Source organism: Leptonychotes weddellii, chromosome 2, assembly GCF_054177405.1.
Source record: "Leptonychotes weddellii isolate Sample4059 chromosome 2, ASM5417740v2, whole genome shotgun sequence".
NCBI lineage: Eukaryota > Metazoa > Chordata > Mammalia > Carnivora > Phocidae > Leptonychotes > Leptonychotes weddellii.
Window position 1 is genome coordinate 96,661,497 of NC_138370.1, and position 14,263 is coordinate 96,675,759.

General features: G+C 36.4%; 1 protein-coding gene across 5 annotated transcripts in view; it reads left to right on the top strand.

Annotated features, from left to right (window-relative positions):
* CFI (complement factor I) overlaps positions 1 to 14,263 on the top strand; it is a 70,553-nt gene that overhangs the window by 36,206 nt on the left and 20,084 nt on the right. For all 5 annotated transcript variants that reach the window (XM_081811999.1, XM_081812000.1, XM_081811997.1 and 2 more), the window contains 4 exons: positions 1,415 to 1,568; positions 5,220 to 5,401; positions 6,255 to 6,368; positions 6,468 to 6,578. In XM_081811999.1, the coding sequence (XP_081668125.1) occupies positions 1,415 to 1,568; positions 5,220 to 5,401; positions 6,255 to 6,368; positions 6,468 to 6,578 (561 nt within the window). The remainder of the gene's footprint in view (positions 1 to 1,414; positions 1,569 to 5,219; positions 5,402 to 6,254; positions 6,369 to 6,467; positions 6,579 to 14,263) is intronic.

Here is a 14,263-nt window from a genome sequence, read left to right on the forward strand (position 1 = left end):
TGCCTGTGCCATTCTCTGCTGCTCAGGCCTTCAAAATTATCCCACCCTCACTTCTCCCTGCCCAGCAGAACTATTCCCAGAGCCATTGAGTTGGTTCAGAACCCAGTGAACAAGTCTTTACGTGAGATGGATACTGATGCACCCCTGGACCTCCATCTCCAGTAATTTCTTCCAGCATCCATCCCACCAGCCCCTCCCCCTAGAGAGCCCCAACCCCATTGGCCCTGATCTAAGGGGAGCTCGGGCCACTGCTGACCCAGGACATGCTCTAACCTAGCAAACTTGGCACATCAGATGAAAGAGCTTGTCTACACTCCATCCAGGTTCCTAATGCAGTGAGGAGGCTGGGATGCTGATAGGTGGATTTGTGGAGTAGTTAAGGTTAGGGATTTCACTGTCAGGTTTAGTGGCAAGCCCCTCCACCCCACCTCGGTTATTGACAAGCTATGTGACCCTCAGACCCCATTTTCCACATCGGTAAAATGTGAGTAACACTAGTTCCTAACTCACAAGACCCTCATGAAAATTAAATAAAATGATGTATGTAAAGGTCTTCACACAGTGTTTGGCACACAAAAAGAGCTCATGAAATTTTAGCTATGATAGCAAACCTCAGGCTTATCTTCTGATATCAATTATCACAGGCATTTCATGAACTGATAAAAAATACTCAAAACATTCCCTTTTTTAAGGATTTATTTATTTACTTGAGAGAGAGAGCATGCAGTGGGGAGGGATAGAGGGAGAGGGAGAGAAAGTCAAGCAGAGTCTACACTTAGTGAAGAGCCTGACCTGGGGCTTGATTTCACAACCCTGAGATCAGGACCTGAGCTGAAACCGAGAGTCAGGCGCTCAACCGACTGCCACCCAGGCACTCAAAACTTTATTTTTAAAGGTACCATGACATATCCTGGCACACAGTAGCCTAAATATCTGTGTGATGCTGAGTGAAGATCTTGAAGCACTGTGGAACAGGAAGAAGAGAGCTCTCTACTGCCTGTGGGAAAGAAGGGAAGCAATAATGGAGATTTTGTCAGCAGCAGACTTTTGTTTTCTTGAGGCATTAAATGCCTTAAATATATGAGAATACATAAAACTTTTTTACATCCTAATTATTTGGCTTACTCTGAAGAGCACAGACTTGGAAGTGAGATCAATATGGTAGCTTCCAATTCTTGGCTTCCGCACTGGAGCGAGCAACTTAACCTCAGGTGTAAAAGTGGAGGATAAATATCAGTGTAGTCTTCACAGCATTGCCTTATGAAATAATTGCTTACTATTATTTATGAAAACCTTCATGGTGTTCAATGTTAATTTGAAATTATCTCTTTTGTTATTTTAAAGGCTTTTCATCAAGAGGAGAAACGGTGAATGCCTAAATATTGCTCATTCTTTTGTTTTTTTTATATTTTAGGACAATTTAGTGTTTCCATAAAGTATGGAAATATCACTTCAGAAGGAATTGTTGAAGTAAAACTTGTAGACCAAGATAAGACAATGTTCATATGTAAAAAACCCTGGAGCATGACAGAGGCTAATGTGGCCTGTTTTGACCTTGGATTTCAACAGTGAGTGTTTGTGTCAGTGGATTTTCCCAGGATTGGTTTTATTGTTCCAACTATTTGTTTGTTTCTTTTTTCTAAGATAAGGTATCTTTTTTTTTTTAAGATTTTATTTATTTATTTGACAGAGAGAGAGAGTGCACAAACAAGGGGAATGAGAGAGGGAGAAGCAGACTCCCCGCTGAGCAGGGAGCCCAATGCAGGGCTCCATCCCAGGACCCTGGGGTCATGACCTGAGCCGAAGGCAGATGCTTAACCAACTGAGCCACCCAGGCACCCCAACTATTTGCTTTTTCATTACCCAGTCTTTCTCTGCCGTAATTTCCTCATATTTAACTTGCCTCATAGCACTGTTAATGAGGATTAAATATGTTCATGTTTCACCAGCACTTAGAACACCACTGAGCACAGAGCATCTGTAAGTTTGTTTAAGTATCTGGATATGAATCCTTTGCAGTTCCAGAGAGTTGTAAATATGTTCATTACTATCTATCTCTGCTTGTCTATAATTATGTCCACTTTTTCATACCTAATATTGTTTATCTATGCCTTCTCTCTTTTTTCTTGATCAACCTTGAAGAGATCTATTTGATTGTGTTTTTGATTTTTATATTTTATAGGCAAACTTCAACTTCATTAAGTTTTGTTGTTCCCTTTGGCTCTCTCTCTTCTTTTCTTTATTGTATTTTTCCTAATTCCTTGAGTTAAATGCTTACTTAACTCATTGATTTACAACTTTTCTTATTTCCTAATGTAAGCATTTAAGGTACAAATTTCCCTCTAGATAATGCTTCATCTGCATGCCATAAGTCTCAGTGGCATAAAAGTGGTGTTTTATTTATTGTTCAATTTGAAATACTTTTTGATTTTCAGTATAATTTCCTTTTTTGATTTAGAAGTTTCTTTTTTACTTTCCTAATGAATATTTTCTTTCAGTTAACTTTTTGTTATAGATTTCTTACTTAATTGTACTGTGGTAAGAGAATGGTCTCTATATGATGACAATTGTTTAAATATTTGTTGACACTTGCTTTGTGCTGAGTGTATTTTATTTTATTTATTTTGTGCTGAGTATATTTTAAATGTTTCATATGCAGGGTTCTATATAATAAATATGTTGTCCATTAAAATAAGTAAGCTTGTTAACTGCTTTGTTCAAATCTTTTCCTGTTTATTTACTTACAAGCTTTCTATCTTTATCTTTTAAATGTGTCCTTTATAAACACCATGTATCTAGATTTTTAAAAAAAAATCCAATATGACAATAACTGTCTGAAGAGCTTAGTCCACTTACATTATTGTGATTATTTACATTGTTGAATTTATTTTCCCTATCTTATTTTAGTATTATTATTTACCCTGTTTTTTCTGTGTATTTGTTTCTTCCTTTTCTAATTTCTATTGGGTTAATAAAGTTGTTGTATTTTTTAATCCCCCCAGCCCCCTTCATTTGGTTTGTAAACTATATACATCCTATTTCTGTTCCTTTAGTGGTTATCTTCACATTTATACCATGAATTCTTTTTTTTTTTTTTAAAGATTTTATTTATTTATGTGACAGAGAGAGACACGGCGAGAGAGGGAACACAAGGGGGGGGAGTGGGAGAGGGAGAAGCAGGCTTCCCGTGGAGCCGGGAGCCCGATGCACGGCTCGCCCTGATCCCAGAACCCCGGGACAATGACCCGAGCCAAAGGCAGATGTTTAATGACTGAGCCACCCAGGCGCCCTTATAATATAAATTCTTGAATTAGGAAGTCCTCACCCTCTTAGGAATAATATAAGGAATGTCACTATTTTTACCAAGTTTCCAGCATTTAGTTCCACATTATTTTTATATATCCCTGAAGTTAATTGCTATCATTATATAATAAGTTATTATTATTACTGCTGTTCAGCTAGTGCTTACTCAGATTTATTTCATGTTTACCAACATCTTGGTTTGTTGCTGCTTCTTGCATCTCTGAACCTTATTCTAAATTCAGTTTCCTTCTTCCTAAACCACATCTGCTAGTAGTTCATTAGTGAGAGTATCTTATTAAATGGAGCCACAAGATATTTGTGATTTTTGACAGTTTGTGACCTACAACCTATAATTCAACCTAATGGGAAACTCTCTCCATCTTTGATGTCCCAGTATTTTGCTCTTATCATATTTTGTATCAGTTAATGGACAGACTTCTCTTATTTTATTTTATTTACTTTAAATATTTTATTTCTTTATTTGAGAGAGAATGAGAGAGATCACAGAGGGAGAGGGAGAAGCAGACACCCTGCTGAGCAGGGAGCCCGATGCGGGGCTCCATCCCAGGACGCTGGGATCATGACCTGAGCCAAAGGCAAACACTCAACAAAAGCCATTCAGGTGCCCCCAGACTTCTCTTATTTTAGCCAGTGGGTATTTCCCTTACTTCTTTAAGAGCTCATTGAGCCCCTCGTCAGGCTCCCTGCTCAGCTGGGAGTCTGCTTCTCTCTCTCCCTCCACTCCACCTGGCCGCTCATGCTCTCTCTCTCAAATAAATAAATAAAATCTTAAAAAAAAAAAAAAAAGAAGAGCTTATTGAATGCATTTTATCTAGTATTTTTAGATAATTTTAAATTGAGAGGTTTTTTTCAAATTATTTACCTATGAGATTGCCCCAATGGCTCTCATATGTTCTCATATTCTGATGCTGTTTGGCACAGCTTTATGACTCCTTTTTATCATCATTATTGATCTGAAATCATTAAAAATGCCTTTCTCATTCCCTTTAATTATTTTCTTTTTGCCTTTCATTATAATTGATCTAATATTTATATTGCCATTATTGCTTTGTTATTGTTTATATTTACCTGATACATCTTTGCTCAACTTCTTATTTTTAACACCATTTCCTCCATTTCCTTCTAAAGAGAAGCAGGGAGCAATTGAATGTTCTAGAAGAATAGTTTACTGTAACTCATCATCTCTAGTATATTGAGTCATGGAGGTAGCACAAATTCTGAACAAATTTTGAAATCCAAGCAATGGCATATAGATGCCAAAATATCACCTCAATACTGTCAAGGCTGAATTGAGGACATGGCTTGGCATAAAAACAAAATGAACCTGCTATAATTAAACCAACTTAACCTCCCAAATTCTAAGCAACAATGGGGCCAACCAGGTAAGCCTTTACAGCATGAGGCATGTGAAGAGGTCCCCAAAAGGAAAGATGGAAAAGGTGAGCTAACCTTGCCTGATTTATAATTCCAAAATTCCCTGACTGATTATTCTACTCCCTTTCCTTGAGCAAAAAGGAATTAAGAGATGGAGAGAAGCCAAGAATGACTCATCTCAGGTTGGAAGGAAACATCAAAAGTGTGGAAGAAGGAGTTCTCCTTAACAAGAAACAGACAAGAGGAAACTAATATTTGCTGAGTGTTTGCCATGTTTGTACTCTGGCTAGCCAATTTAAATTGATTGTTTTAAGTAATCTTTACAAAACTAGCTGGGATTATCATATTCCCTTTTACAGGTGAAGATACTGAGGCTCGGAGAATTTAAGCATCTTGTTCAGTGTATCACTCGTATGTAGAAAATTAGAGGAAATTACTTTAGTTCCTTACCTCCTACAGTAAGGTTATAAATGCAAAATACTAATCATTCTACGCTAATGTTTCATTTATTCTATTTGTAGAGGTGCTTTTGATATTCAAAAACAGGTTGAGATTCCTGAAAATCTCTATATAAATTCCACTGAATGTCTCCAAGTGCATTGTCGAGGATTAGAGACGAGTTTGGCTGAATGTACTTTTACTAAGAGAAGAACTAAAAATGACCAGGATTTCGCTAGTTTGGTTTGCTACACACAGAATGCAGGTTGGTAGAGTACTTGCCTGAAACTTCAAAGCTTCCTTCAAAATTGTTTATTGCACACCGCATCGGTAGTAAACAAACAAATTTAGGCTTTAGTAAACAAACAATTTAGGCTTTAGAACCTAAATTGGTGCTTTTCCTCTATTGTACCATTTTGCATTCAAATATTACTACTCTCCAGGTTCCTACATGGGGAGCAAAGTTGCCTGACTCCTCTATGCTTGCTGAAACATCTGGATTAAAGTTAATACCACAAACATAAGTAATACAAACATCAGAAGAAACCTCAATATCTCCTTTGAGAGGCCCAGCCTACACACTTCAAAATGTCTTTAAAATTTTTAAGTGACCATAGTCTCAAGACAGTCACTGCCACTTTCCTCCTCGGTCCTGACGTGGGAATATTTTAGTCATACATAGGGTTTTAAAGGCTAAAGCCTTTTTTGGTGCTAAAGAAAAAAAAAAATACCATCAAAATATAAATTGCACTGCCCAAGTAAGTCATGGGATAGAAGTGAGGATTCGTGCAGCAGCTCAAAAGGAATGGGTGAACACCAGTGTTTGCAGATGTGAGCAAGCGCCCGTGATCCCTGAGCCTCCTCCCCCAACCTCAGCAAGTACAGACCTCCGCAGTAAATACTGGTTTTCAGAGATAACGAAAGGGCCTCCATAAACCAGCATTGACATTTATTTTCCCTATTAACCGTATATATTATGTTGATGTTACCAGTATGTTTTATATCATTTTCTATTTGATGCCTGACTTTATCTTAATGTCCTCATTATTCCAAATGTGATCAGGATGTCACCTACAACTCCATAAATAAATTTCACAAAGAGAATTCCTAATTTACAGCTCCTCTAACAAATGACTCCTTTCACTGTGTGAACGGGAAATACATTCCCCAAAAGAGAGCCTGTAACGGTATCAATGATTGTGGAGACCAGAGTGATGAACTGTGCTGTACAGGTAATAGAAGACCCCCCACTGCATTTCAGAATCTATCCTATTGGATTTTAAGTATGAAAAAATAAAAATAAAAACCTTCTTCTATGTATGTTTGTGTAGGATGCCGAGGCAAAAGTTTCTTCTGTAAATCTGGTGTTTGTATTCCAAACAAATATAAGTGCAATGGTGAGGCGGATTGCATTACAGGAGAAGATGAAATTGGTTGTGAAGGTAATTAAGGTTTTGTGTTACGTTTTTCCATTACTTGATCTGGGAACTCTGAAACTTTCTTTTAGGTAAATTGTAATCTTAAGTGGGTATAGGGGAGTGTTAGCAGTAAGAGTACTACTGAGTGGGCATTCAAAGAACTATGGAATGTTCTCTCATATTTTCATTTATTAAATACATTTGTTATTTCAGAACTTTTATCAGAAAAACTCCCACATAACAAAAATAGACAGATTATTAGAATGAACCAAGATGTGCCTCTCTCCCAGCTTGAACAATTATCAATATTTTGCCAGTCTTGTTCAGCTTGTTTGAGTATTTTATTTTATTTTTTAAAAGATTTTATTTATTTATTTGACAGAGAGAGACACAACAAGAGAGGGAACACAAGCAGGGGGAGTGGGAGAGGGAGAAGCAGGCTTCCCACGGAGCAGGGAACCTGATGCTGGGCTCGATCCCAGGACCCTGGGATCATGACCTGAGCCGAAGGCAGATGCTTAAGGACTGAGCCACCCAGGTGCCCCTTGTTTAAGTATTTTAAAGCACATTGAGATATCATGTCACTTCACCTACATACATTTCTAATGATACAAACATGTTATACATACACAATATACTCTCATTAGTATCCCTAATAATAATAATTCCCTAACACTGCTTAATAACAGCCCATGTTCAAGTTTTCCCAACTGTCTCAAAAAAGCTTTTTTAAAAGATTTTATTTATTTATTTATTTATTTATCTGAGAGAGATTGAGAGAGAGAGAGAGAGAGTGAGCAGGAGGGACAGGGAGAGAGAATCTGAAACAGACTCCAAGCTGAGCCCAGAGCCCTATGTGGGACTTGATCCCACAACTGTGAGATCATGACCTGAGCTGAAACAAAGGGTCATCTGATGCTTAACTGGCTGATCCACCCAGGCACCCCTCTCAAAAATGTCCTTTTAGAACAGTGTGTTTGAATCAAGGTCCAAAAGAGTCTAACATTCTCTTTGATTATTAAGTTTTTAAGTATCTTTTATTCTTTAAGAATTACGCTTCTCGGCCTTTTGGGTAAGATCAAGTGTAAGAGTTACCCACCTGGAAACACAATGGTCCAATATCTTTGGGACACAGCAAAAGCAGTTCTAAGAAGGAAGTTTATACCAATTCAGGCCTATCTCAAGAAAGAAGAAAAATCCTAAATAAATAATCTGACATCATACCTAAAAGAACTAGAAAAGGAAGAACCAAAAAAGCCCAAAGTTAATAAAAGGAAGGAAATGATAAAGATTAGAGCAGAAATAAATGAGATAGAGACTAAATAAAATTAAATTAAATTCAACTAAAAATGCCAATGAAACCAAGAGTTGGTTCTTTGAAAAGATAAACAAAATTGATAAATCTTCAGTCAGAGTCATTGAAATAAAAGAAAGAAGAGTCAAATAAATAAAATCAGAAATGAAAAAGGCAAAGTAACTGACACCACAGAAATGCAAAGGATTATAAGAGAGTATTATGAAAATGATATGGCAACAAATTGGACAACATAAAAAGAAACTGATAAATTTTTAGAGATATACAATTTTCCAAAACTGAACCAGGAATAAATAGAAAATCTGAACAGACTGGTTACTAGTAATGAAATTGAATTGGTAATCAAAAAAACTCCCAACAACAAAAGTTCACTACCAAATGGCTTTACAGGTTAATTCTACCAAACATTTAAAGAAGAGTTAATATCTATTCTTCTCAAACTATTCCAAAAAGGAAGAGGAAGGAAAACTTCCAAATTCATTCTACATGGCCAGCATTACTCTGATACCAAAACTAGACAAAGACACTACAAAAAAAGAAAATTACACATCAATATCCCTAATGAACATAGATGCAAAAATACTTAACAAAATATTAACAAACCAAATTCAATGATACATAAAAGGATCATTCACCATGATCAAGTGGAATTTATTCCAGGGATGCAAGAATGGTTCTATATCCTCTAATCAATCAATGTGATACATCACATTAACAAAATGAAGGATAAAAACATATTGTCATCACAATAGATTCAAAATAAGAATTTGATAAAATTCAATATCCATTCATGATAAAAACTCTCAACCAAGTGGTTTAGAGGGAACATACTTCAACATAATAAAGTCCATATATGATAAACCTACAACTAACATCATACTCAATGGTGAAAATCTGAAAGCTTTTCCTCTAAGATCAGGAACAAGACAAGGATGTCCACTATTGCCACTTTTGTTCAACATAGTACTGGAGTCTTAACAATCAGACAAGAAAGAGAAAGAAAGAAAGAAGAAAAAGAAGAAAGAAAGAAAGAAAGAAAGGAAGGAAGGAAGGAAGAGAGAAAGAGAGAAAGAAAGTAAGAAAGGGCATTTAAATTTGTAAAGGAAAAATAAAACTCCCATTTGCAAATGACATGATACTTTACATAGAAACTCTAGGGGTGTCTGGAGGGCTCAGTCAGTTGGGCACCTGACTCTTGGTTTAGGCTAAGGCTATGATCTCATGGGTCTTGAGATGGAGCCCTGCATTGGGCTCTGCACTCAGTGGGGAGTCTACTTGAAGATTCTCTCCCTCTGCCCCTCCCCACCTCAAATAAATAAATAAATCTTTTTAAAAAAGAAGAAAACTAAAGACTCCACAAAAAAACTATAAGAACTAATAAATAAATTCAGTAAAATTGCAGGATACGAAGCTAACATTCAGATATCAGTTGTGTTTCTATATACCAGTAACAAACTGTCAGAGAAAGAAATTAAGATAATAATCCCATTTACAACTGCACCAAAGGAATAAAATACCTAGGAATAAATTTAATTAAGGAGGTGAAAGACTTACACTCTGAAAACTATAAGACATTGATGAAAGAAATTGAAAGTGACACGAATAAATGGGAAGATATACCATGTTCATGGATTAGAAGAACAAATATTTTTTTAAATGTCTATACTACCCAAAGTAATCTACAGCTTTAACACAATCCCTATCAAAATATCAATGGTGTTTTTCACAGAACTAGAGCAAAGAATCCTAAAATTTGTATGGAACCACAAAAGACCCTGAATAGCCAAAGCAATCTTGATAAAGAACAAAACTGGAGGTATCACAATCCTAGATTTCAAGATATACTACAAAGCTATAGTAATCAAAATATTATGGTACTGGCATAAAAGCAGACACATAGATCAATAGAACAGGATAGAAAGTCCACATGCTTACATGCTTACATGCTTGATGCTTACATGGTCAATTAACCTACAACAAAGGAGGCAAGAATACACAATCTAGAAAAGACAGTCTCTTCAATAAATGGTGTTGGGAAAGCTGGAAATGTACATTCAAAAAAATGAAACTGGAATGCTTTCTTACACCATGCACAAAAATAAACTCAAAATGGATTAAAGACATAAATGTATGTTAATTAATTGAATTTAAATTAAAAAAATAATAAAGACCTAAATGTGATACCTGAAACCCTAAGTCTCCTAAAAGAGAACATAAGCAGTAATCTCTTGGATGCCAGCTTTAGCAACATTTTTCTAGTATGTCTCCTCAGGTGAGGGAAACAAAAGCAAAAATAAACTATTGGGACTAAAACAAAATAAAAAGCTTTTGCAGAGCAAAGAAAACCATCAACAAAATAAATAGGTGACCTATTGAATGGGAGAAGATATTTGTGAATGATATATCCAAAATATATAAAAACTTATGCAACTCAACACACACACAGACACACACAGACACACAATAATTTGATTAATAAATGGGCAGAGGAATGAACAGACATTTGTCCAAAGAAGACATATAGATGGCCAATAGACACATGAAAAGATGTTCAGCATCTTTAATCATCAGGGAAATGTGAATGAAAACCACAGTAAGATATCACCTCACACCAGTCAGCATGGCTAATATCAAAAAGACAAGAAATAATAAGTGTTGGTGAAGATGTGGAGAAAAGGGAACCCTTGTACACTGTTGATGAGAATGTAAGTTGGTGCAGCCACTATGGAAAACAGTATGGAGTTTTCTCAAAAAAAAATTTTATATATGTATATATAACTACCATATGATCCAGCAATTCCACTATTGGGTATTCACCCAAAGAAAACAAAAACACAAATGCAAAAAAGCTATATGCACCTCTATGTTTATTGCAGCATGATTTACAATAGCTAAGATATGGAAGCAACCTAAGTGTCCATTGACAAATGAATGGATGAAGAATATGTGATACACACACACACACACACACACACACACACTCTAGAATATTACTCAGGTCAAAAAAAAAGGATAACATCTTGCCATTTGCAACATGATAAACCTAGAGAGAATTATGCTAAGTGAAATAAGTCAGACAGAGAAATACAAATACCTTATGATTTCACTTATATGTGGAATTTAAAAAACAAAACAAATGAACCAACAAATAAACAAAAGCAGAAACAGATCCATAAATACAGAGAACAAACTGGTGGCTGCCAGGGGTAGGTGGGGAAGATGGGGGAATTAGTTGAAGGAGATTAAGAAGTACAAACTTCCAGTTGTAAAACAAGTAAGTCATTGAAAAGTACAACATAGAGAGTATAGTCAATAATATTGTAATGATGTTGCATGATGACACAGTAACCACACTTACTGTGGTCATCATTGCATAATATATAGAATTGTTGAATCATGAGGTCATACACCTGAAACTAATATAACACTGTATGTCAACTATACTTCAATTTAAAAAATGTTACCTACCTATCCACCCCCAATTTTTTTCATGCCATTGATTTTTAAAGAAACTTGGTCATTTGCCTACAGGATGTTCCTTATTCTGGATTTACAGAGATGTGATGAGATACAAAGTTCAATATTTTAGGCAAGAATTCTTGATGGGTAGTGCTGTGTCCTTTCTATTACATAAAATGTCAAGTTCTCTTGGTATCCCACTATTAATGATGCTAAAATTGATCACTGGACCAGCTTGATCTTTCCTTTTTGAAAAAGTTCCCCCATAACCTTTCATCTTAATGGTTTTTAGTAGCCTGTGTGATTGTTGCCTAGATCCAATTTGTCAATAGGAACTATAAGATGGTGATTTCTTTTTTTTTTAAAGATTTTATTTATTTATTTGACAGAGACACAGCTAGAGAGGGAACACAAGCAGGGGGAGTGGGAGAGGGAGAAGAAGGCTTCCCGTGGAGCAGGGAGCCCGATGCGGGGCTCTATCCCAGGACCCTGAGATCATGACCTGAGCCGAAGGCAGCCACTTAACGACTGAGCCACCCAGGCGCCCCAAGATGGTGATTTCTAATTCAGCATTCCTTCTGCATTTATTAATTGGTTTTCTATAGAGAAGAACTTTCCTTCATCAACTATTTTGTTTCCATGAAATGCAATTCATAGTAGAAAGAAAGCATAGTTTTTAATTCTTTCCCTCTACTTACCAAGTTTCAAAGCAATGAGTTAATGCTCTTTGTTTTTTGGTGCTCATTGGAAAACCTCTGATGGTAAAAATATTTACCAAGTACCTACTCTGTGTCACACAGACTATCTTCTTACTTACATCAGTGCTTTCTGGAAGTTATTATATTCATTCATTTACTCAATGAATATTTATTAAGTTCTTACTATGTGTGCCAGGCCCTGTTCCTGAAAACAGAATCTAATTATTTTTATATTCCACATGTGCCTTACAGGTAAGCATTAAATACATGGTGGAGATATATATGGATAAATGAATTGATAATAATTATGTTTTGCTATTGTTTGGTATTATTTGACTTTACTGAAGGCTTGTTTAATTTCCCATTGACATCAGTTTTTTTTTTTTTTTTTTTTTTTAAAGATTTTATTTATTTGACAGAGAGACACAGTGAGAGAGGGAACACAAGCAGAGGGAGTGGGAGAGGGAGAAGCAGGCTTCCGCGGAGCAGGGAGCCCGATACGGGGCTCGATCCCAGGACCCTGGGATCATGACCTGAGCCGAAGGCAGACGCTTAACGACTGAGCCACCCAGGCGCCCCGACATCAGTTTTTAAACGTAAAAACACATTTTAGGATCTCAAATCATATTATTTCTTTTGAAGTTTATATAAGCAGTTGAGCAAAATACTTTTATGTCCATTAAATATAGTTAAAACCTTAGTAAAAAGAGGAGAGAAAGAAATTTCCAAACGTTTTTTAAGGAGGAAGACAGTAAGTCATGACTCTTGCCAGTGAAGCTTGAGAGTCATTCCTTCCCAGTTTTATTGAAATGAAATTGACATACAACACCATATGTAAGTTTAAGGTGTAAAACATAGTGACTTGACAGACATACATTGAGAGATGATGACCACAGTAAGTTTAGTTAACATCCATCATGTCATATAGTTACATTTTTTTTTCTTTTGATGAGAACATTTAGGATTTACTCCCTTAGCAACTTTCAAGTATACCATACAGCAACGGTAACTATAGTCACCACGCTGTACATTACACCCCCAGCACTTATTGATCTGGAACTTTGTACCTTTTGACCACAGTCACCTAATTCCCCACCCCCTACTCCTGCCCCCAGTAACCACAAATTTGACTTCTTTTTCTATGAGTTTGTTTTGTTAGATTCCACATATAAGTGAGATCATGCAGTATTTGTCTTCCTCTGAAGCTCTACAGTTTGATTTCACTTTTTCAGTATAATGATATTTGGGATTTCTTCTCCTTCTCCTCCTCTTCTGTTCCTTTTCCCTCCATCTTCTCCTTCTCCTGATTCAAAACTCTAAAGTTTAAGGTCAAAAAACAGAATTTGTTGGCTTATCAGGGGGAAAAAAAATCCCACTGCCAGGGAGTAACCATAACATAAAACTTACTTTTTTTAAATGAATTTCTTGAATCCATATCAAAAATACATTTAGTCAACTGTCATTATTACTTCAGTTTACCCTTCTTTAGAGTGAGCACCACCTTTTGTATTTCAGTAGTTGTTCTAATTTTTCACTCTCTAAGCAAGAGCAAATGAGAGAAGAGATGTAAAATAAAAATATTAATATATTCATTGCTCTTTCAGTGGACAGATCGGAATCACTAAACCAAGGGAAGTTTGGAGTATAACTTGGTTTCATGTATCCTGGAAAGCCCAACTTTTATAAATATAAGTTTAACAGGGTTATACATTTTGTATAACTGTATAGTAAATTTGCTGTCCGTATGTGTTCAAATATATCCAAAATATACATCTCTTTTTAAAACTCAAGTAAAGGGCGCCTGGGTGGCTCAGTCGTTAACCGTCTGCCTTCAGCTCAGGTCATGATCCCAGGGTCCTGGGATCGAGCCCCTCATCGGGCTCCCTGCTCGGCAGGAAGCCTGCTTCTCCCTCTCCCACTCCCGCTGCTGGTGTTCCCTCTCTGTCTGTGTCTCTCTCTGTCAAATAAATAAATAAAATCTTTAAAAAAAAAAAGAAAGAAAGAAAGAAAAGTAAAACTCAAGTAAAGGGGTGCCTGGGTGACTCAGTCATTAAGTGTCTGCCTTCGACTCAGGTCATGATCCGAGGGTACTGGAATCGAGCCCCACATCAGGCTCCCTGCTCCGCAGGAAGCCTGCTTCTCCTTCTCCCACTCCCCCTGCTTGTGTTCCCTCTCTCGCTGTCTCTCACTCTGTCAAATAAATAAATAAAAATCTTAAAAAAAATAAAATAAAAAAA